Raw genomic sequence first — 22,478 nt, forward strand, 5'->3', positions numbered from 1 at the left:
CTGATTGCTTTACTTGAGTGCATTGTGTAAGTAGACTTCAGTATGCCTTAAGCGGTTTGCTACCTTAGCTTTTCCTGGTGGTTTTGTCAGAGTGGTTTTCTTCCGCAGAGTTGGCAAATCCCTTTCTGCTAATGAAGAATACAGTATTGACATATGTGTGCTGGCTTACATAGTTGTTGACTTGTCCTGTTGTTGCCCAGTCCATATCCATAAAAGATATGTTTAATATATTTATTGATGATCTGGACGAGGGAATTGAGTCCACCATCAGCAAATTTGCAGATGACACCAAGTTGGGGGGAGTGTCAATCTGCTGGAGAGTAGGAGGGCTCTGCAGAGGGACCTGGACAGGCTGGATAAATGGGCTGACTCCAATGGTATGATGTTTAACAAGACCAAGTGCTGCACTTTTGCCACAACAACCCCATGCAGCACTACAGGCTGGGCACAGAGTGGCTGGAGAGCAGCCAGGCAGAAAGGGACCTGTGGGTTCTAATCAACAGGAAGCTGAACATGAGCCAGCAGTGTGCCCAGGTGGCCAAGAAGGCCAGTGATATCCTGGCCTATATCAGGAACAGTGTGGCCAACAGGACCAGGGAAGTGATTCTTCTCCTGTACTCAGCACTAGTTAGGCTGCACCATGAGTACTGTGTCCAGTTCTGGGCCCCTCGTTTTAGTAGGGACACCGAGGTGCTGGAGAGTGTCCAAAGAACAGCAACAAGGCTGGTGAAGGGACTCAAGCACAGGCTCTATGAGGAGCAGCTGAGGGAGCTGGGGTTGTTTAGCCTGGAGGAGGCTCAGGGGAGACCATCACTCTTTACAACTACCTGAAAGAAGGTTGGAGCGAGATGGGAGTCGGTCTCTTCTCCCAGGCAACCAGCAGTAGGACAAGAGGGCATGGTCTTAAGCTGTGCCAGGGGAGTTTTAGGTTAGACATTAGAAAGAAATTCTTTACAGAGAGAGTGATCAGACATTGGAGTGGGCTGCCCTGGGAGGTGGTGGAGTCACCATCCCTGGAGGTTTTTAAGATGAGACTGGATGTGGCACTTAGTGCCATGGTCTAGTTGTCAGAGTGGGGTTGAGTCATGGGTTGGACTCAATGACCTCAGAGATCTTTTTCAACCTGGTTGATTCTGTGATTCTGTGATTCTAAATTACTCTTCATATATATTCCTGTAAGTGGGCAAAATTCTCTTGGATTTCAAGCCAGATACAGATCCTAAGGAAGGATTTAGAAGGTTGTAACTTTGTGGCTGAACTCAGAAAGTTATTTGGGGGTATGTGGGACAGTTGATACTTATACATATTGCAATAGGAAATGAAAACTCTGTGAGGATTAATGGCCAAAATATAAGAGGAAGAATTAAGTTGGTCACTGATTTGTTACCACTGAACTTTATTTCTTATTCTCTAGTAGAGGATGTGTTTGATTTCTTTCCAGTATAGTTGATGAGTTTGAATTGAATTGTGTTTCCCGTGAAGTCGACAAACATTTATGTTTGTCATTGCTCTTGGTCACTCACAGACATTTCGAAAGTGACGTGCTTGCTTGCCTGGTATTGACTGCCTTCAGCTAATGTCACTTCATTTATTACTTACTGCAGATAACTTCTGATTCAGTTGTCAGTATCATGACCCCTTCTCCTCTCTCCCTTATTTTCTTTCACAAAGGGAAAATTGTGCCATTACTTAGAACTGTTATTAGTTTTGTAATGTGTTCTCCTGTGCACTGGAGCACTGTGCATACTCAGGAATCAGACACAGTTCACAGTAAAGCTTTCTACTTTGCATGGGCTTGTAGAAGGTGAACTTCACAATTGGTATCTGCGCATTCTCCAGAAGCATGAAGGCAGCTTTTTTTCTCTTATCCCTCCCATGAGTATAATATTGGCTTTATGGAAGTGATCAGAATATTCAACTGTTAGTTTAGAAGTACCATTCTGAGGAAGAAAAAAGTCTTACAGGTTTGGCCAAGACTTTCAGATTATGTGTCCCAAAATGATGAGCATCTGAACAATAGGATCAAGATCTTGGACTTCCATTCAGTGCTTCTAAGAGTATCAAGGGAGGAAATGGAAGAATGATGTAATCATGATATCCCAGGCTGACCAACTTGGCATTAGGAAAAACAGAATCCACTTTTGCACATTATCAGTAAGAATGTTCTTCTGGTGCAAGAGTGTAGAGCAGATCATGTATCCAGAGCAGAAGGAACACACAAGACATTTGTGCTAAATGTCTGTCCAGCTGTGTACACTGTAAGCAACCAAAAGTGAAAACCTGTTATACAATACACCAGACTTTGAAATATCATCCCAAAAATGTCATGTGTTATTTGGGCTGTAACATCCAGACTGACACAGATGTAGAAGGACTCAGATATGCTTCTGCATTGTAGATTTACTGAGATGGGATATAATTTAGTTTCCCTGTAGGGAAAAACAGCTCATCAGTTTTTCAGAGAACATGGACTAGAGAGGCCAAATCTTTTTGTACAGGAAACCCAAATCATCCTTCTAACGTGAAATAATAAAAGGAACTCTTGTTTCAAGTTTAGTGATGTATTAAAAAACTGAAAGCTAACAAATTTACTTCTTTTTCCTTAATTAATCACTTCTAACATTCATACAGTCAGATGTATTGCTTCTGTATATTAAGAAATGTGTGGTCTCTTGTCTTAAGCCCCAAACAAAATCAAGACCCCTGTGTTTGGATATACTTATAGTAAAGAGCACTTGTTTATCTTCCTGTGTGCTTCCCAGCACTAGGGTTACCAGTGTGTTACAAATGTTCCTGATGTGAAAAAAACACATAGCAGAAATTTTTCTCACAAAATTTGTTATGCAAGTGCCCAAGTTACTGTTAGTCATCATCATAATCTCTGGGCTGTTTTCCTTAAAAGCACGGATGTTCCTAGGGGTTTTTTTCATTTTCTGTAATACAAAAATGCCTCATGATAAAGTATAAGGATTACATGAGCACATATACTGAGAATGTTCCTGTTCTGAGACCTTTGGTAAGAAGAGGCAAAGCCATCAGGATGCAGTTGCAGCAGAAGTGGATGTGAAAGTGTTGCAACTGCACAGGAAGGCGATGTGGTTTTCAACTCAGTTGCATGGTCGGAAGCATTTAATTCAATAAGTTTTCTGTTTTGTTCTCCTTACTTAGAAAGTTTTGAACCTACAGGTGCTTGGAGAACACTTATTACTTACAAGTAAATAAAAATGAACTAAACAACACTGAAAGGACTGAAATTCTTTCTGAATACAGTAAGATGCTGAAATGCATCTTACAGTAAGAGACTCTCAAGACATAGAATCAGTCAGTATGGCTCTGAAAGTACTACTTGGCTACTTATTTTTCATCTGTTTTTGAGAGGATTTCACACTTTCCAGTTTGTTCCTATTAAGGGGCATTCAAAAGGAACAGTGTTTGGTAAGTGTAGCTTTCTCTGCTACAGGCAGAGACTGTTCTTAAGACCTAAGACAAGAGTTTTTGACAGAATGCCTGAGTGGCAAGGAGTGATATGTTTGATCTTTCAGTCTCCTGTGGAGTGGATTTGCCACAATACCAATGTCAGGAACCTTTTGACATTTACTGAGGAACAGCTTGTCCTTCCAAGAAGAACAAAACCAGTATTTTGTCTGTGTGAGACAGTAGAAAGATCAGAAGAAAGAACAGCTTTCACAAATACTTAAGGTGGTGATTTATCTACTTCCTAGCAGATAAGAGTGAGGAAGAGATAGCACTGACATTTCATGTGGACTGCTACAGCTGAGTACCTTGAAGCATTATTTCTCTTGTTGCTGCACACAACTTGTTTCGTGAGACTTATTTGTTCTCTTCCTTTGTCATTTATTTAAAGAAATTCTTACCAGCTTCTGTGACTCATTTTCCTCCAAAGGGCTGGCTATGCTGCCAACAAAAGAGGATTCAAAGATTAACAAACTAGCTGTCTCTCAGAAAAAATGTCACTAGTAGTTTACCTGCCATTATTTTGTCTGAGAATGATTACTTGAATGTCTCATACATCAGTAATTGAGTTTTGCTTTTCATTGTAGCCAGTTTTCACAAGCAGAGCACTTCCTCTCCACTTGCACACCTGTTGTGACCCGCCCCTAGAAGAAGTGGAGGATAACCCAAGTTCTTATTAATTAATCCCTTGGGGTGGATTAGAGTGAAAATGACACTGAATAATCAGTGTTTGAAAACATATACATGTAGGGTTTATTTTAGACCAATTTTGTTTCAAAGGTAAACAGGTATGTTGCCATTTTGGGTGTTATCATCTATATTTATCATCTATAGCAATATATCAATCATTAGAGCATAAGGATAACACTTAAGGAAATGCATAAGGGAGAGAAAGGGAAAGAAAGGATAAAGGTGGAAAGATATATATAGTCACTGCCCACTGGATCCAGCGATGAAACTTGGTAGTTGCAGCTTCCATGTCTATTAGTTGAAGTGGTGGTCTTGGTCCATTGGGGGTGGGGAAGGGAAACCCACATGCTCAAAGAAGTTATGAGTTATTATATACTTCCAGCTCAGGTGCGAATGCCACGTACCTTTCAGGGGCGGGGAGTTTTACCATGTGTCACAGGCCGTGCCACGAGCCTCCAACATCTCCGACAACCCAGGCCAGACGTGCAGAGTTCACGTGAAGGGCATGGCAAAAACGGCTCATCCCGCCTTTCAGTCCTCAACCCATCAGCAGCACTCTTGGGAGGATAGGGCCGGCTGGGTGAGCAGCCGTCTCTTCCCAGCCTGCAAAAGTCCCCTAGCGGTCCCAGAATGTGTAAATCATTAACCATTTCAATCTCTGACAACACCTGAATGGTCTGATGTGCATTCTGTGTGGTCCTGCAGGGATTTCAGAGGCGCATATGAGAGGATTAACCTAGTACTCCCAAAAACCTGGCCCAGGAATGAGTTTCAAAGTTAGCCTGGTGCCATGGAGTACTGATGGGATGCCAGGCAAAGCCTTTGGTCTCTAACTTTAGTAGATGAGCTTTTCTGGGACATCCATCTGCTTTCCTACTATTGACCCTCCTGCAAACAGCCTGCATCCCTACCCAGCTCTTTGTTTCCACGCAGTCAGTCTCCTTATACTTTTGGGTAGCCTGGGTTTTTACTGTGGAAAAAAGGGAGCTGGGGAAGTACAGAAACAGAAGTTTCTGTTTTGCAAATCTGGCACTATTCTTTTAGAGCTGTGCTCTGTTAGTCTGGTGAGCAGTGACACAGGAGAAAAATGATAACAGTAATTTGGAAACTGAGAGAAGCAACTGCATGCAGGAGTTGGCAAGATATAAGTATCTTTATCTTGGATAAGGCTAGAGCAAAATGGGTTCAGTGAAGCTGAAGGAGATGTTGCCGGCAGGAGGAGGAGTGGAATTGAGAAAATAGGTGCTTTGCACATTGTGATTATTGTTTACTCTGTGAGTAAGGATGAATAATACTGTGCTTAACAGATGCAAGAAGATGCCAGAAAGGTAGACATTTCCTGATGGATATGTTTAAAAAATTAAAGGTAGAAACAGATGAAGAGGAGAAACTCTGCAAGAGGATCAGAATTAAATTGAAAATATTCCTTAGAACATTAAAGAACAAAATGCCATTTCTTTCAAGTACAGCAGCAAGCTGTTTTGAATAATGTCTGTCATATGTTTGGAGGTGAACTTAAGTTTTGATTTATATGGACCTAAATGGACTTAAGTTTTTTAATGTCAGTTCTAAGCCTGCTGGGATAGTCCCTCCTCTTTCAAATATACTTAAAGAACATCCTGTGCTAGCCATAGTGTAGCACAGAAAAAACAAAGGTGAAAACATACAACTGCTATGTATATAAAGGATGGTGTACTTTTATTATTTATACATAACTCCATTTGAATTATGGCCAGCAGACGTATTGATAATGATCATCTGATTTTCTGTCTGACAGATGTTCTAGATTTGTCTCTGCACACTTTTTTAATCAAGTGCATAAATCAAAATTCGCTTACACAAAGGTGTGTCAGACTGTGTCCTTCATCATCTTCCTGTGTTGTCTAGTATTGTGCAATGAAGGGAGATTATGTCATAGGAGAAAGAGGTGTGCTGGAGAGGAAAGGGAGGGATTCGAAACAAATACACAAGGTGGGTAAGTTGAAACTGTGCTGCAAAAGAGAGTAGTTTAATATAGCATGAGTTGTAGAGCAGATTTTCTCCATTTAAAAAGTAACCATTTAGGGACCAAAACATCCATGCAGGAGAGAAAAAATGGAAAAAATTCCACAAGGCAGGCTTGAGAAAGTCTTTAACACTAATGTCATTCTGTAGATCGTCATGTGAACAGCGGTCAACTCACAACAGTATTATTGTCTTCACTGTATAAATGGCTGAAATGAAATGGGTAGGAACTGCAGCAATACTGGTATTTTAGAACTGGGAACAAATTTTAACAGGTTTACTAAGCAAAAGAAGATCCCAAGTATTTTCTTGAAGTGCAATTCACAATGTCTGTACTTGCTCTGGTGAGCATGTGAAGAAAACATTTAGAACACCTACAGTTAAGTAAATATGGACACGCACAAAAAACCATGAGACTGTCTGTAAACATGGATTCTTTCTCCTTATTTTTATATTGCATGTCAAGTACTGAATCTTAACCATTTTAATTAATACATAGTATAATGCTATATCTGAGAATGTCAATGCATGTACTTTATGTATTTTCTCAAAAGTTGCATTCTTGAATATCCATGATTTTATATTCTTGCCACTTATGGAAGAGATTCATTTGGACTTGACCTGTTTTCATGCAGGACAGGAACCTTCTTCTAAATCTCCAAGTCAGAACTTTCACTTACTGACTCTGGTTAAAGAAAGTGGTTTACTTGCATGTTCAGGTCATCTTTCAGACTTGCAGATTTTACTTGTGCCTTCATTTCTCACCAAAAGTTATGCATTTCTTTTATTACAAAGTATTTAGAGATATAAAGAAGATGAAGAATATTTATTCTTGTTTCTGGAGCGGCACAGCTGAAAGGCACTTTGAGGGAGAAAATGTTTGTGGTGGAAATGCCAGGTCAGCATCAGTAATCAGATTTCTGCTCCTTCCTTCCTGCAGATCAGAGCAAGTCATGTTTGATCTCTATTTCTATATTTTTTTATTTCCATGAAATGAAAGCACTAATATTTGCCAACTTTAGAATTTTAGAAAGGGGATTATGATGCTTTGCTTCTTACACGAACGACACTATCAACACTAAAGTGATTGTGATTTTCCTTATCCAGTTCTTATCCTAAATACGGACAGTTGTCAAACAGAAACTGACAGCCTTCCATCGGATTGGTCTCCATTTCCATCTGTATCCCTTCCCACTCAAAGTACTGACCGTATTTACCCAAAGAGACAAAATTCCTGTTTCCATATTGTGCACAGAACTGCATTCATATAGGGCAAGTAACTATTGTTTTTGAGTAACAGATGCCTAATTATTAGAAATTACTCTGTTAATTACCAGCAATTATTGTGTAAATTCTGGTCTGATAGTCTTTTGTGACTGCTAATGGCAGTTTTCACACACTATCCCTGTGTGCCACTTGCAGCCAAGTATCGCCTCCTTCTGCTCAGTGTTCTCACTTAACCTGTTGCCCTAGGGTGTGATCCTGCAAACACCTCCGTGCCTGATCCAAAGCCCATTTTGGTCAGCAGTTTTCCTATTCAATTCAGTGGGCTTTGAGACAGGGAACAAGGGAGCAGAGCACTGTTGGCTCTGTTATTTCCAGGATTCAGTTACTTGTTAGATAAAAGTCACATTCCCAAGCGGAAGTTCAACCAGGGTAATAAGGAGTAGAGGAAAACAAGTGGTTTGGTAACTGCTGGATAAAGAAATTTTATGAAGAATTTCAGTTTGTTTTTTGAGAGGTCTTTTTTGTATAATTTGCTCCTCTGTGAAACGAGTTTGTTCTAACAAGATTGTAAATAAGAATCTGAGCAAGATTGATAATAAAGAAAACATGCTTTACTTCATACACACTATGACAACAGAGTTTCAGTTTCCTTCTAGGTAGCTGTATGGCAAAACCACTTAAAAAAAGGGAACAGGTCATGAAAAGACATACAGATGGCTGGTAGAAAGGGCCGCTGCTGACCCTGTTCACAGGTTTATTGTAAGTACGGAGTTGCTCATAGTGCTAATGTGATGTGCAAAGGAAATGGACAGACGTTCTTTTATCTTCAGCTGGGGCAGAAATAAAGCTTAAGCACTCAGTATTGAAATGTATGGGTTTTAATAACAAAAGAACCATTGGGCAAAGCCTATAGTTATTGTATTGTTGAGCAGGTGAGTAGCGTCCATCAGGCTGCTGTTTGCCTCTTCTGTTTGTTCTGTTTGCAGACGTTGCTATGACGAAAGGAGTCAGCAATGACTGATGTGGAGCCTGTGGTCACAGATTTTGCAGCATCAGGACGGGCAGGGCGCCGCAACGCCTTACCAGATATCCTGGGCTCTCCTGCTGGTGCTGGGACTTCAGACCTGCCACACAAACTGGCTGATCTCTCTGTTTCAGAAGGTAATGGCTGCACACGCAGACAGGAACATTTTTATGCAGTCGTCCTTTGCTTTCTCCTTAAGGCTTCTGCCACCACACAGTTTTGATGTCAATATTGTGATAAACAAAGTCTCGAGTTTCTATAAGTTTCGAATAATAGTTTATTATATGGTAAAAGCAAGCACCCGGCTGGGTGACAGAAATGGGACCAGTTTCCCAAATCTGCACACCTCTACTACAGGGTACATTTAGTATTTATCTTAGCTACTTCATGCATATTAATTATATCATATACATATACATTCTACAGGTTTTTGCTAAGTATTTAATATATGGGTTTTCTTACAGCTAAAGCTAAAAGGGTTCTCTCTACAACCAGTTCATGCATCCTTGGACGAACAGGCGCCTAAAGATTTAAAGTTCTACTATATTTTATTCTTAGGATAGTAAGGAGGGTTTAGGCCTCTTGACCTTGTGAGGAGGGTTTTACAATCAGTTTGTTTTATTTTGATATAATCACCCATTTGTTTCACGAATCACAATTATTTATTTATCACAATACTGACATTTATTTCTTAATTTATAAATGAGTTCAACCTTCCAACGCAGTTCTCTCTTGTATCTCCTGATAAGACAAGTTAACAGTAACCCAGACTAAGTCTGCCATATTCACCCACAGATTCAGTGTTCAGCAGCCTGGGGAAACAGTTCAGTGCTAGGAACTGAATTCCAGTTCCCCTTAGGAAGAGCAAACACATTTGCATTGATGGGCATCTTGGAAAACCCATCGCATCACCTATAAATTCAAATGTACTTCTACACTGAGATAACTTAGCACAAGACAGCAAGCTGTGCTGTTAATCCAATGACAGCTAACCTAACTCAGGCATATACATTAAGAGTAGGGTTTATAGTGATTTACTCTTGATAGTAGGCTTTCAACTTTGCTATCTGAGACCAGTGCCCAATTTTGCCATGTCCTTTAATTTGATAAGGTGCTCTGTTGATTTAGCACAGGTCTAATGAACACCAGCTTTGCATGTGAGCTTTTTACTTTCAGAGTGACTTCAGGGGGATTTTCATACTCAGAAAAATCTGGTTTCTAATGCATACGAAGTGAAAATTATAGGTTGACCTTAAACATGGTTTGCCCCTACTTTTTTAATCAGAATCTTTTCAGAAAACCTTTTCTTCTCATGCCCATCACTGTTGCTGCCATGACATATGCCACCACAACTGATGGTCCCACATCCAGGAGCAGTGATGGTATTGGGTGCAGCACAGGGAAAGGCAAGCCTGCACTGGGGTGTGGAGGGTCCATGAATCTGAACTGAAGTAGATTATAGGAGAGATGAGGATGCATGTCCTCATTTTACATTGCCTGAAGCAACTACAGGATGTTGAGTTTACAGCTTCCTAAAGTACCATAAAGGCTGGGGGGGAGGATTTATTTGATCACAAATTGTCATTGCTTTGGTGATTTAATTTATATTCATGTATTTGGGGTTCTGTAATCTAAACTAAACATGGGCCTAATCAAAGGACTGCTGGGCAGGTGGAAAGAACACTTCCAGGAGGTGTGACAGGGGATGAAATGACCTTACCCTGACTTGAACTGGGAAAAGAGAGGAAAATAAGAACCTGAATGGGTGCTGGAAGAAGACGTCACTTTTGAGAAAGGAAGGTGCAAGGATTTGTGAAGAAAATAGGGTGGAAATAAAGAAAAAATTGGGAAAGATGGCAAGTTTAGATACCCTCAGGCTGCAGGATAATAGTGAGGGGAACTGGGAGAATCTGGAAGAGCAGGTGGGATTCCTGTGACAGAGTACATTCAAAGTAAAGCTGGGAGTCCTGTGAGTCCGGTTAAAACTCCTTTGTCTCAAGGAGAGATTTTCTTCGCTATGAATATGAACATTATGTCCCTGCAGATTTTCTCCTTCTGGTGTGTGCAGCTGGAGCACCGGAAATCCATTCTGAAATACAAACAGTCACTTAACATTTAATGTTCTGGTTTTCAAATATTATGGGGTTTTTTGTTCCAAATAGCTCTTCTGCCTGGCATGGTCAGGCTTCAGCAGGAAAGAATTGTTTCCATTACCAAAGGGGAGGTAGATGGGAATTTATATTGTTATTATTGTCAGGAGCTGTGGAAGTGAAATGACAGGTTCAATCCACTGAAATATTCATTGCTATATTAGGGGTAACTAGCCTTTGTATTGTTTAGAGAAGTAAATCTTGAGGGAGTTGCACCATGTTAGACCACAAAAGAATACAACAGCTATAGATAAGTTTCTCATGTTTGTTTCACTTTAGCCTCTGGAAAGTTTAGTAGTTGGAAAGAATATACTTTCTAAAGCATAAAAATTTTCTCTATTCAGTCTCACCCCCACCCCCGCAGAAATAAACGGGAAAGAGGGAAAGTCTTGTTATAAGAAATGTTACAGCATAGTATAAAATAAGTATTTAGCCCTCCAGACAGAATAGTCTTCCTCTCCTGGTACCTTTCCAATGCATTAAGAGGAAGAAATAGCTATGTTAGTTTTAGCAAAATGTAGCGATGCTTTCTTACAAATACAGGTACCAGCACTGCCAGGATTTGAAGAACAATTAAGATCATGGAATTGTACTTTGTTTTTGTCATTGACATATAGCTGTGCCAGAGATTGCTGGAAAGGAGCAGATTCTGTTATCAGCAGTTTACAGCAGTGATAATAGGAAATGAATACAGGATGCAGTTAGGTTCACTGACTGTTGGGATGCTTTTCGGGGATGGCAATTCCGTAAGCATCAGATGGGAATTACAGCCTCGTGTTGTGAGTTAAACTTTTGATGAGGCAGCAAGCAAATTGAGAAGACTTCATCAAAATGGAAAGACAGTTTTGAAGATCAAATGCTGCAACAGGGAAAGAGTTTGTTTGCAAAACATTTGGAGCTCAAACAGGCATCTCTTTTTGCCTGTTTCAGGTTATAACAATGAATTGTTAAAAATTGAAAGTAATTTTCAGCTCAGAACAAAGAAGTTAGATAAATGAGAGAAGTGCAGAAGATGGAACATGTGGCTATATAAAGTATGCCCTATTTTGTTTCTGCTCTGAAATTCAGACAGTGAAGATTATGGGAAGTGGTAAAGAGGACTCTCTCCATCTTGTTTCAAATTTAGCTAATGCTCATTGTATCATACATTTCCTCTTTCTAAAATGCTTTCAGCTCCTGTCATAGAGAAAAATCAGGAACAGGATGTGCTAATACCTTTTGTCTGTCTTAGAAAAGAGATTTGCTTTATTTGTACAAGGATTGTAGCTGTGTGATATAGATGTCCATGTACTCTGCAAGCCACACCATATTAATGTTCTCATGAGATTAGAGGGAGAGATTCTGGCACCAGCTGTTTATCTTGGAGCCTAACTCTGAAATGAAGACCATCTGTATCCTGTCTGATTGTCCTCTTATGGTGCATAAGTTTTGGAGGGCAGAGACTTTCCACAGGTGATCTGGTGGGAGGTTGTACTGGAACCAAGTTAAACAGCTGATTGGTGTCACTGGTGATCCAAAGGTTGAAGAGGAGGCTGCAAGACACAAAGAGAGAGCAAAGAAGCTATACTGGTCTCCCACATTTGGTAATCTGGATTAGGGCACCATTCTGTCAATAACTTTTATTGTTTACTGATTTTTTCCTAGGTGACTGTGTATAACTATCTTGATACACTCAGCAGCCTAACACCTGTTTGCATGCCTAAGTGCTACCAACTGTGAGATTAGATTTCCTCTAACCGTTTTCCTCTACCCTGTTTGCAAGACTCCTCTATTATTAGACATCCAACCCTGTACAGAAACAGCCAATAGAAGATATTGCTTTGTCTTACCACAACAGTGCTGTGATACGTAATGTTGAAGGGTGTCAAATAACTCAGTTCTTTATTTACCAGTATAGACCTCCAAAGCCTCTAAATGTCCAACCAGACTTAAAACATAATCAGTTGCTGCCAAGAGCTTTAGCTGATGAATTGTGTACAGCATTATATATTTACTATGATATGTAGAGATCAAGACATGTAACTCTTTTGGGTGTTTGTGATATTTTATAGCAAGTCTCCAGGGCAAATAGCTGAAAATGTACTCCTTAGATTATGGCTGTTAAAGTAGAAGATGGTACAGCCAGATGTGCTGAGTAGACTTCTCCTTGTCCCCAAAAACTATGTGCTGCCATAGATTTGGGTGTTCTCTTACCTCTGGTACTGCCATGTGGAGTTTGAAGGTAATGTGAAAATTATTATGGTTATAAAGGAAATTGAGGGAAGAGAAGTTCCTGTTTCTTAGTGATTAAACTTGAGGATCAAAAGAAACAGTGTGGAACTCTTCATATAATGACCAGGCACACTGGGGAGCTTTTAGGTATATTAGTCATGTAAGAATTCAACTCTAATCTATAGAAGAGCAAACTTCCAAATCAGAGTAATAAAAAATCTCTCCTCTTGTGAAGACAGGGTGAATTCACATAGGTATTTCTTGGCAAAGAAGGTCAGACAGATAACTGGCATGTTCATAAACTGTAACATTATCTACCTGAAACCAAGCAGCGCTCAAAGGAATGCAATATTGTAACTTGTCTGTGGAAATGACCCAGTAAAAAAAGAATAACAATAATACAGAATTATTTCCAATTTGTTTCTTAAAGCCAAATATACATTGATCAGTATGTGCAAGGAACAGGCAAATCAACACCAATAGGCAATTGCTTTTGGAAGATACTCTGCAAGGTCTTTATCTTGCAAGTTAATTTCTGTTTCTAAAGCATCCAGGACTGTGGCAATAGAGCCAGTCCAAACAGAGATGAACTCAAATATTTGGCTGCATTAAAAAAAGCTGTGAGAATGTGTGTGGTATAAATATTTAATTCTGTCTATTTTTAGATGCAGGAGCAGAGGGTGGAGAAGTGCCATCATCCAAAGCCTTGCTGGAAAGTCAAGAGGCGGAACGAAAAAGCAATGATTCCTAATACCTAAGGACTGCTGGGTTAATGAAACCTATAAACAGACTTTCCAGCTTCCCTGTGTCACCCTTTCTGAAGTGTGGTAGCAACTTTAGGAGCATAGACATGGTTTTGCAAGACACTTGTATCTAGATGACATTAATGTGGATGACATACTGTTTTTAATACTGTCATCCTTCAAAACCAATGTTCTACACATCCAAATGGGAAGAGAACTAAAGAATGTATCTCTTGTTTGGGGTTTTGTCATGGTTATAGTATTCATCCTAACTAATCTTCTTTGACAGTTCCAACTAACATATTTAGCAGATGTTCCAGGAATGATTGTTTCAAAATAAAAATCCTGTATCTTAATTTCCTAAAACAGCTTTCTTCTCTCTGACACAGAGGTGGATTCACTCTCTCCACCATGATATTAAGTATATATTAGATTACAGACATTATCTGTATTTATCTCCTGAGATTTTTGTTCTCATTAGACATATATAGATGAGTGTGAGAAATTAAAAAAAAAATGTTTTCTTTCCTTCTCCTGTCTCCAAAAGGTTTTGTAAACTACTTAAACACCACTGTTTGTTTTCAAACTCTCCTTAGCTCTATTTGATTATGGCATATCATCTCAGTTCTCCCACTCTTACAGTCTTGCCACTTCTGTCATTTGTTTTCAGGCTGAATATTGTAGCTGTTCATGTGTATCTAAAATAAAGTAGCCATGTTTGTATATGATGAATATTGTTTAATCTCACTGTGGAAATTAATTATCTATAATCTTTTCTGTCTTGGGTTGATTCCTTGATGTTTCTCCTGTATGACAAAACCCTATAATACATGCTTCTTTTATTTTATCTAGAGTTTGTTTTATTGTTTGCTGACAATGAAGATGTTTCAATCATTGTGATTTTTACACAGATTTTAAGTAAAGCTTTTTGTCTATTGAAAGGAATTGTTTTGCTGTCGAGGTCATGCTCCTGAAAATACTTGGCATTCATTCCCTTATTGTAGGAGACCTAAGATTCAGGTACAGGCAAGCACCTTCACTATAGCCTGGGTAGCAGCCACTTACATACATCTTGAAACCTAACCAACACCTGCAATCGAGTGCTTTTCTTTGCCCACTGTTGCGTTGTAGCCAGACAGAGGAAGCATTTTTGATGGGTACATTCCACATTTGACTGGTATTCCATCTATAAAATATCTGTGTATTCTGCAGCTGGCAGAGAACTTGTAAGAGGCCTCTGTACAACTTCCATTCCTGCTGTGCGCTTACTCATGCCCTGCTGTTTGGGGACTATTCAATAAAGGATCCAGTTTCAACTGAACTGACATTTACTTCCCTTCTCTTTAACCTGTATTCATGTAACAAGTGCAACATCTCAGGAGTTTTTTCAGGTTTGAAAAGGTAAAATAACTTACTCCATTGGAGAAAAACAGGTGACGTAAGAGAGTCTGAGAGACTGAAGTAGCTGATGCGGGAGATCAGCGTTGAAAACCACAGCGGAGAGGGATTTGGAGACAACTATATTTGTGGCACACATTCTTGTTCTGGGTTGCAGTCTCATTCTCCTATACCAGCCTCCTTTATAGCATCACAGTACATAAAATTGGCAAATTATAAGAAGCTATAATGATCCCATGGAAATCAAGTAGCCAAGTATTACTGAAACAGAATTCCTTATATGCTTTAGGCGGAGCATATGCTAATGTGCTCTCCTGGGTCACAGCCTATATTGAATTCTGCACTTTTGCAGTTGCAGCACTGAATATATTTAGATCCTTCTCTGATAGAACACAGACACTGAAATTTGGGCTACAGGAATAGATACTTTTAGTACTTTGTTAGCCTAAGATGATTTGAAGTTTTTTACATAAATGGAGTTAACCGCTCACAAATGTAAGCACTCTGGTGCTTACAGTTCTTACATTGTACTTGAGCTGTATGAACCTGCCATTGAAAATACATTGTGTAGAAAGAAGAATTTTAACAGAAAATTTGAAAAAATACCTAAGTAGTAAAAACTAAGATTTAAAATGCAACTCAATTAAAAGTGGGATGAACATTTTTAAAATATCGATAATATGTTATACAGTGTTACACATGTATTACCTAGTTGCATATTAACCAAGCTACAGACACAGAAATGCTTCTTTGCCACGTGCATGTACTGTTTGTGTCTAAACAATTATTAGTCTAGACTGCATGAGAGAGCTCATTCAGAAATAGAAGAGGAATATTTAGTTATGCCTGGATTTTTTCAAATCTTTCAAATTCTGAGCCAGACGAATATTTTTGACCAGTATAAACTGAACCACAAACTGGTTGGTGTGGGAGACATTGTGCCATATAATCTTTGAACACGAGCAGAGTTTATTAGTTGTGCATTATGCTTGACTCAGGCAGATGGGAGCTAGCCCCTTTAGAGCTCTCTGGGGGGACTGTATTCCATGCTGTCCAGGAATCTGGGGTTTAGGTGGGGTTACTGTCTTAAGCACAGCCAAAGTTGGGAAAGCTCTGGTTCATGTTGTTGTTAGTATCTTGAAGATAGGTAATAGACCTACTAAATCTCAGCTGAGCCTGTAAAGAACAAATGAAGTGCTTCTGAATATACTTTTCATTGAGCCAGTTTATCCAGTTTTAACCATTATCCAGTCTGTACCACCTCCCATTAGCTTAACTAATGGGTTATTGAGGACAGTGCATTCTCTTAATTCACTGTGGCCAAAAAGTTATGGCCTTGAATCAGCAGGGTATTTTAAAATGTGCTTAACTTTAAATGCAGACTAGTCTCACAGGAGTCAACAGAACTACTTAGGTGCCTAAAATTAGGTACATACTTAATTACCTTGATAAATTACTGCAGCAAACTTCTATTAAGGCTAATCTGGTATTATAATGCATTAATCCCAATTTCCATTCCAGCAAGTGCAGCATAGGTAATAGTAACTTTTTCATCATCATACAGCACTATTCTGAGCTTTTATTAACAATTTCATTTTAGTACCAAGAAAAAAGTTAACTTTGTTGTTTCCAGATTTTAAAACTTAATGAAACAATTATCTATTCTTACCCACTCTGCATATTTAAAACAAAACAACAAAAACAAAACTACAAACAAAGAAACCCAACAAAACAAACAAAAAACCCCAGGAAATACCCTTGTAATTTTATTGTGCATATATAAACCAATGTAGGTATTTTGAATATACAGAAAATTAGCCATATTATTTGCCAGATGTCATTAAGAAGGTAATTTTCTTTGGGTCAGCCCTTCATCAGAAGCTTCCTCTAAGAGTTGGATGAATATATATTCTGAGGCACATCTTTTGTTACTATAGAACAGGAGAGTTCAATTTTTTATCTCAAAGGTAATAAAAGACTAAATAGGTTTGAAGTAGGGGACTGATTATTAGAATGTTAATTAGATAATTTGAAGTAATTAAGGATTTTTTAAAATGAAGTTTATTTGCTGATTCTTTATACAACTATGTACCTGTGCTATGTACCATCTTTTTGCTGCAGTACTGCATAGGCTGAACTTGCATGGATGAAATGAGTGGCAAAGCAGTTCACAAGGTAGTGTATTTTAAAAGAAATTTCCAAATCAGTGATAGTACAGCCATATGCAGGCCAAATTTAGTTATCGCTGAAGACAAAAATTGGTTCTATACTAGCTACACTGTGAGTTATATGTAGCTTTAGTTTTAAGTCATGAGTTACTAATCAAATAGAAAATATTTCCCAATTCAGAAAGTCCATAAACACAAATGCTTGGAGGCAAGGAAGTTAATCAGTGGAAATGTTTGCACTATCCAAGACATCTTACTTAGTTATATCCATCTGTGACCTGACCCACAGCAGCCACTTCTCTGTTTTGCAACTTTCATACAATGGTGATCATACAAAATTATAACTCCACTTGCATTACGTAAAAATTACAACAGAGCAGAGGCTAGAAGAGATTTAAACTACACTTTACCATCAGTAAGCCAAATATCCTTTATGTATCACACACACAAAGAGGAATTAGGATTAGTTCGTATTCCTCTCTTCGGTCTGATGGAGCTCTGTGTGTGATAAAGCCCGTGAAAAGGAATTGAGCAGAGATTTCTGCATGGATTTCTCCACCAGTTTGGCACAGCTTATAAACCCCACGGTCCAGACAGTACAGACCAGTGGGGCTGAGCCCGCTGGGGCACTTGCTCTTAAGTAGGAATAGCAAAGGCTTAAACGGTCCTGCCATCTAGTGGGGTCTTCAGCTTTCAGGTAGGTTGTGCAAGGAAGTGAAGGGAGACAGTTTAAGAGACCTCAAACCCAACTGCAAACTGGCCTGCTGAGAGGCCGACTGTCTCCAGCTCATCTGAGACGTTCACTCCAGGGGTTTTGCTAAGGGCCCAGAACCTTGGTGCCTCTGTATTGAGAAATGTGGGTGATGGCAAACAGGAGGCATCTCATGTTCCAACCCATAAATTCTGTAGTAAAACAGGTGCCTGAGCCTGACTTGGTACCCAGCTTTGAGTGCCCGCTCCGCAATTTGGGCTGGGGTGTCAATCCCGCCACAGCAGACTGGTTTTGACCTGTTGTTAGGGAGAACTCAGTTTCATCTTCCCAACCTGAAGTTGTTCTACTTTGACTAGTAATTAGCAATAAATGCTGAGAGCTGTTACTTTATGTTACTATTTTGGTTTATTTCCCTCGTCAGCTCAATGGGGCCAGTTAATATCCCAAGATGGCTGGGAGTGATAGGAAGCTTAAAGGGTGTCACTTCACCTTGTTCTTGCACCATAGCCTAATGCCAGATCTCTGGATTTTAGTGCAAGACTTAGATTTTATGGATTTTTTTTCTTTTTTTTTCCTGGGTGCCGTGGGCTTTTCTGTGTTAAACATGTATTAAACAATTACCTGCAATTTAAAGGGCCCTGATGTGAGGATCTGGACAACCCCTACCAGGGCTTTATTCCTGGCACACTGCTATGCAGGGATTGGTGGTGTAAACCCAGTGCTTACCATACAGTGTACGGAAAAGCTAATCTGTGGCTGGTTTAACCTTACTGTGTATTTTGTTTTGGGTGTTTGTTTGTTTGTTTTTGTTTTACAGACCTCTAGGGCATGTTTGCAAATTATACACCAGCAGGGTAAACACAAAAGGAAGGAGCACATGAACTGCTGTTAACCCTCAGCAGTATTCCAGATGCATATTTCTCATAACGCACCCACTTTCCTTAGGTTGCAGGAACACCTTTTCCCCAAGGACGGGCTCCGCAGCCGTCAGGCGGCACCTCCCGCTCAGCGGGCACAAGATGGCGCCCGAGCCTTGCCAGGGACACGGCCGAGCCCTCGCCTTCCTCAGCCCTCGCCTCTGTCCGCCCGCCGGCTCTCAGCGCCTCGGACACGGCAGAGTTCGCCTGTCCTTCAGGATGATCCATAACATGACAAAGAGCGGCGGCTGTACCGGCGCCTCGGCCGCGGGACGGATGACAGGGCTCCCCTCGGGCGCCGTGCGGTGCCGGCAGAGGGCGCTCCTGCCTTGGGCCGGTCTCGTCTCCCGCGGCCGCGTCCAGCCTCCGTGGGCTCGGCGGGTCAGCCCTACAGGGGCCCTGAGCGCCAGAACTCCCGAGGCTTCCAAAGCAGGGAGATTGGGCTGGAAACGTGCCTCCCTTATAGCTCCTGTCGGTGACCTGCCCTCAGAGGCGCCTTGCATGGGGACCGCACCGGCGTCCCTCTGCGCAGCTAAAACAGCAGCACTATATCATTACTTCTCTCTCTCCAGCAAAGCTGTGGCTCCTGCAAGCCCGCGGACCCCAGCGGCCCCCCCATGGCCCAGTAGCCCCCCGCACAGAGCTGCCCGGGGAGCCGAAATTTCTCCGGCAGCTATCCGGACAACCTCCAGCTTCCAACAGGCAGCCGGGGCTGAGGAAGACATCCAGGGCACTGTGAACGAAAAGGCCCTTTAAGTGAAAAACAGGAAAACTTCCATACATGCATTCATAGGAGAACAATACGTTTTCAACCTTCTTGTTCCTCCCACCAATTTTGTACCCATCTTCTATTTTAATTGCTCAAAAATCCCGTCATGTTCCTTCCTTCCCTCTTAATTTCTCATCTAACTCCATTCAAAGCTCACATCCATCTACTGCCTTTTTTTCAGTGCTCACCCTTCGCTTCACTCACACCTTCTTATGCCCAACATCAACTATTAGTGCTTTAAACGCCCAATACAAGAAACTAATCTCTTTAATTACCTCTGTGTTCACTAAAATGAGATGGTAAAAGGGCAACTCATTGCTGTTCCTCCCAGCAAGTTCTGGGTAAATCTTACATATCAGACAGACACATTAGAGACCCTTGAGCCAGTCCCTGAACAGCCCTTGTCTTGAACATGGAGAAAGATTCTGTAGAAAACAAATACCATGTGATTATGCAGAGATGGTGTTGCAATATAAGAAAGTGCTGAAATAAGTGCCTTCTTTCAGACAGCCTTTGAACTTTGTATCTTTTTTGTTTTTTTTTTAAACATGGCCTGTTGTGAGTCAGAACTTCTAGGTAAATTTATAAAGGATAAAATGAAATGTTGAAATGTAAGAAGGAATATATTTAAGGACAGGGGAGACAAAGCACAGTGAGATGGACTTAAATGCATGAAAGTTGTGCCATGTTTCTTCTCCATAGCCCTTCTTTTATAAGAACAGATGAGCCAGTCATGGTGCAAGCAAGTTAGCTGCCTGCTCCTGCACCCCGCACTGACTCTGGACTCTGGATGTTTTGAACTCCGGCTGCAAGGCTGATCAGCCACTCAAGAAAGTTTCAAAGGTCTGGAGGAAGATGCTATTAGAAGCTTTGTTTAAATGTTACACAATTAGTTATTCATTTTGGCCTTAGAAGATCTGGATTATGTTTACTACTGCCACATGGAGAGGGAAATATTTTGAAACATGTTTTGAAAAACATGACTATATAGAATTAAAGGAATAGTGGCTGTATCTATACTTCCTCTTTAGCACTTGCTGCAGTACAGTCCAGAAAGTGAGTCCCACGATTATCCAGGCAGGGACTGCATGCCTTTTTTCCTTTCTATGCATATCTCTATCTTTTCCCATGGTAGATTCTGAATTTGGCAAAGTGCAAACACACGCTTAGCAAGTGGGATGTGATTTTAAGTTTCCTGGTATAGACTTGCTTATTGCAACCATCTCAATGTGATTTCTTGCATAATCCAGGATATAGAACTTCTCTGAATTACTTCCTGCATGATATTCAATAGCTGTGGTTATTAGCATAGTTTACAACTTGCAGGAATAAAAAGTCTTGTAAGGCAGTTTGAAAGTTGGTCAAAGGGTTAAGTCTCCTGACAGCTAATATGCACATCATTTTTAATATAAATTTCTGTTGGCTTAACTTCCAGTGACTGGAGTTTTGTATACCAGATTGAAGAGACCACTGTTTCTCTGGGATTGTCTCCCAACAGCCAGTATGACCTAAATTTTCCTGAAGTTTGTCTTGATGGTAGTACCTATTTAAAGCTAGTAATGAGCTATCTTAACTCTACAATGGTTCAAGTTGCTTTAGAATTTTGTGTTCCAGGAAGTTTATGTATTTAGACTCATGAAAACTCAGAAATAACTCAACACTTGGTCACAAACCAATATGTAAAGCAGGGATATAGTTGCACTCTTGAATGAATCAGGTTAGGTGTGTAATTCCAGCTAGGTCACCCAGCATGAGGTTTCATTTCAAATGCCTGAACTGTGTCAGGCATTTATTCATCCATGACCATCCCATAAATTGGTAACATAATTAAATTATTTATCAAGACTGTGGAATTCAGACATTTCTTCAGTGTGTTAACACTGCATTTTAGAACTTCAGAGAAAATGGCTTCCTCCAGATGAGAGATTTTGATTTAGAGGACACAAACCCAGAGGAGTGAGGGATCACATCTGGCTCCAGCAGGCTGTGGCTGTGTCCTTGTGCTTTAACTTTGCATCTGTTTTTCAAATTCAGTAGCTGTTTTCTTAAACTTGAAATTTAGTTAAACAAACCTGATTTTACTTCTTATCTAAATCTTATCTGGTGTTGAGAGTGATTTCAGGATAATGCATAAAATGGAATGCCTCAGTATGGATAAACGGAATAAAGCTACATTGAGCTATTCCAAAAATTTCTTAAATTCAGCCCTGCAGACTACGCAGTCTTTTATTATGCTGAAAGGATTTAGCTTGACATTGATTACACTGAATTCCAAGTAGTCACACTTAGTATTTGACATGCTGTATACTAGGGCTACAGAAAGAGAATATGACATTAATGACATATGACAATTTAAACTTGTACCTTTAACACTGTAAAATTTATACTGATGATGATAAAAATCATTCCCTCCATTGCTATAATACAGAATCCTTGGACCTTAATACAGAGTGTGTTTCAGCTCCACTAATATTCTCACCGGTATGCCCTGAACACCAAATCCACACATGACTCAGAATCAGTTGTAACAAGCCAAATGCAAGTCATCCAATCTCCTTAAATCTATGTGCTATTTTTCTGTTTTTCCACATAAGGATTATTTTAATTTAATATGTTCCTCTTATTCATATGTTTTCTAAATTTCTCTGAGTTATTATTACCCCTGAAATAGTTGTTTTTCTTTCTTTCTTCCTCAGTGTACGACCTGACATTTGCCCATGCTGAAATTGTAAGTCTGAAAAGCTGATTTCTTGTACTGATTTTACAATAACTAGACTGCTATTGTGACACCCTGTATCAGATATTTCTGTTATATTTTGGAGGGTTTTAAATAGTTTTTCTACTCTTAAATACAAAAGAAAGCAAAGGCACATATTAAAATTAAAAAGGCGTAATGGCATGAAGTTAAAGTAATTGCATCTTCAATGAATTGAACCGGGAGCCAGGAAGGTAGCTGGCTTTAGTGCAGGCTAATTCTTTGAGGAGAACCTC

At 40.0% G+C, this 22,478-nt stretch overlaps 1 protein-coding gene across 5 annotated transcripts in view; it reads left to right on the plus strand.

Moving 5' to 3' along the window:
• Positions 1-14,844, plus strand: part of PKIB (cAMP-dependent protein kinase inhibitor beta) — a 57,391-nt gene extending 42,547 nt beyond the window's left edge. For all 5 annotated transcript variants that reach the window (XM_027634066.1, XM_027634065.1, XM_027634062.1 and 2 more), the window contains exons 2-3: positions 8,382-8,556; positions 13,446-14,844. In XM_027634066.1, coding sequence (XP_027489867.1) covers positions 8,409-8,556; positions 13,446-13,531 — 234 coding nt within the window. In that variant the 5' untranslated portion in view covers positions 8,382-8,408 and the 3' untranslated portion in view covers positions 13,532-14,844. The remainder of the gene's footprint in view (positions 1-8,381; positions 8,557-13,445) is intronic.
• Positions 14,845-22,478: the final 7,634 nt, after the last annotated feature.

The sequence above is a fragment of the Corapipo altera genome, unplaced genomic scaffold, assembly GCF_003945725.1.
Source record: "Corapipo altera isolate COAL_440 unplaced genomic scaffold, ASM394572v1 2b, whole genome shotgun sequence".
Lineage (NCBI taxonomy): Eukaryota > Metazoa > Chordata > Aves > Passeriformes > Pipridae > Corapipo > Corapipo altera.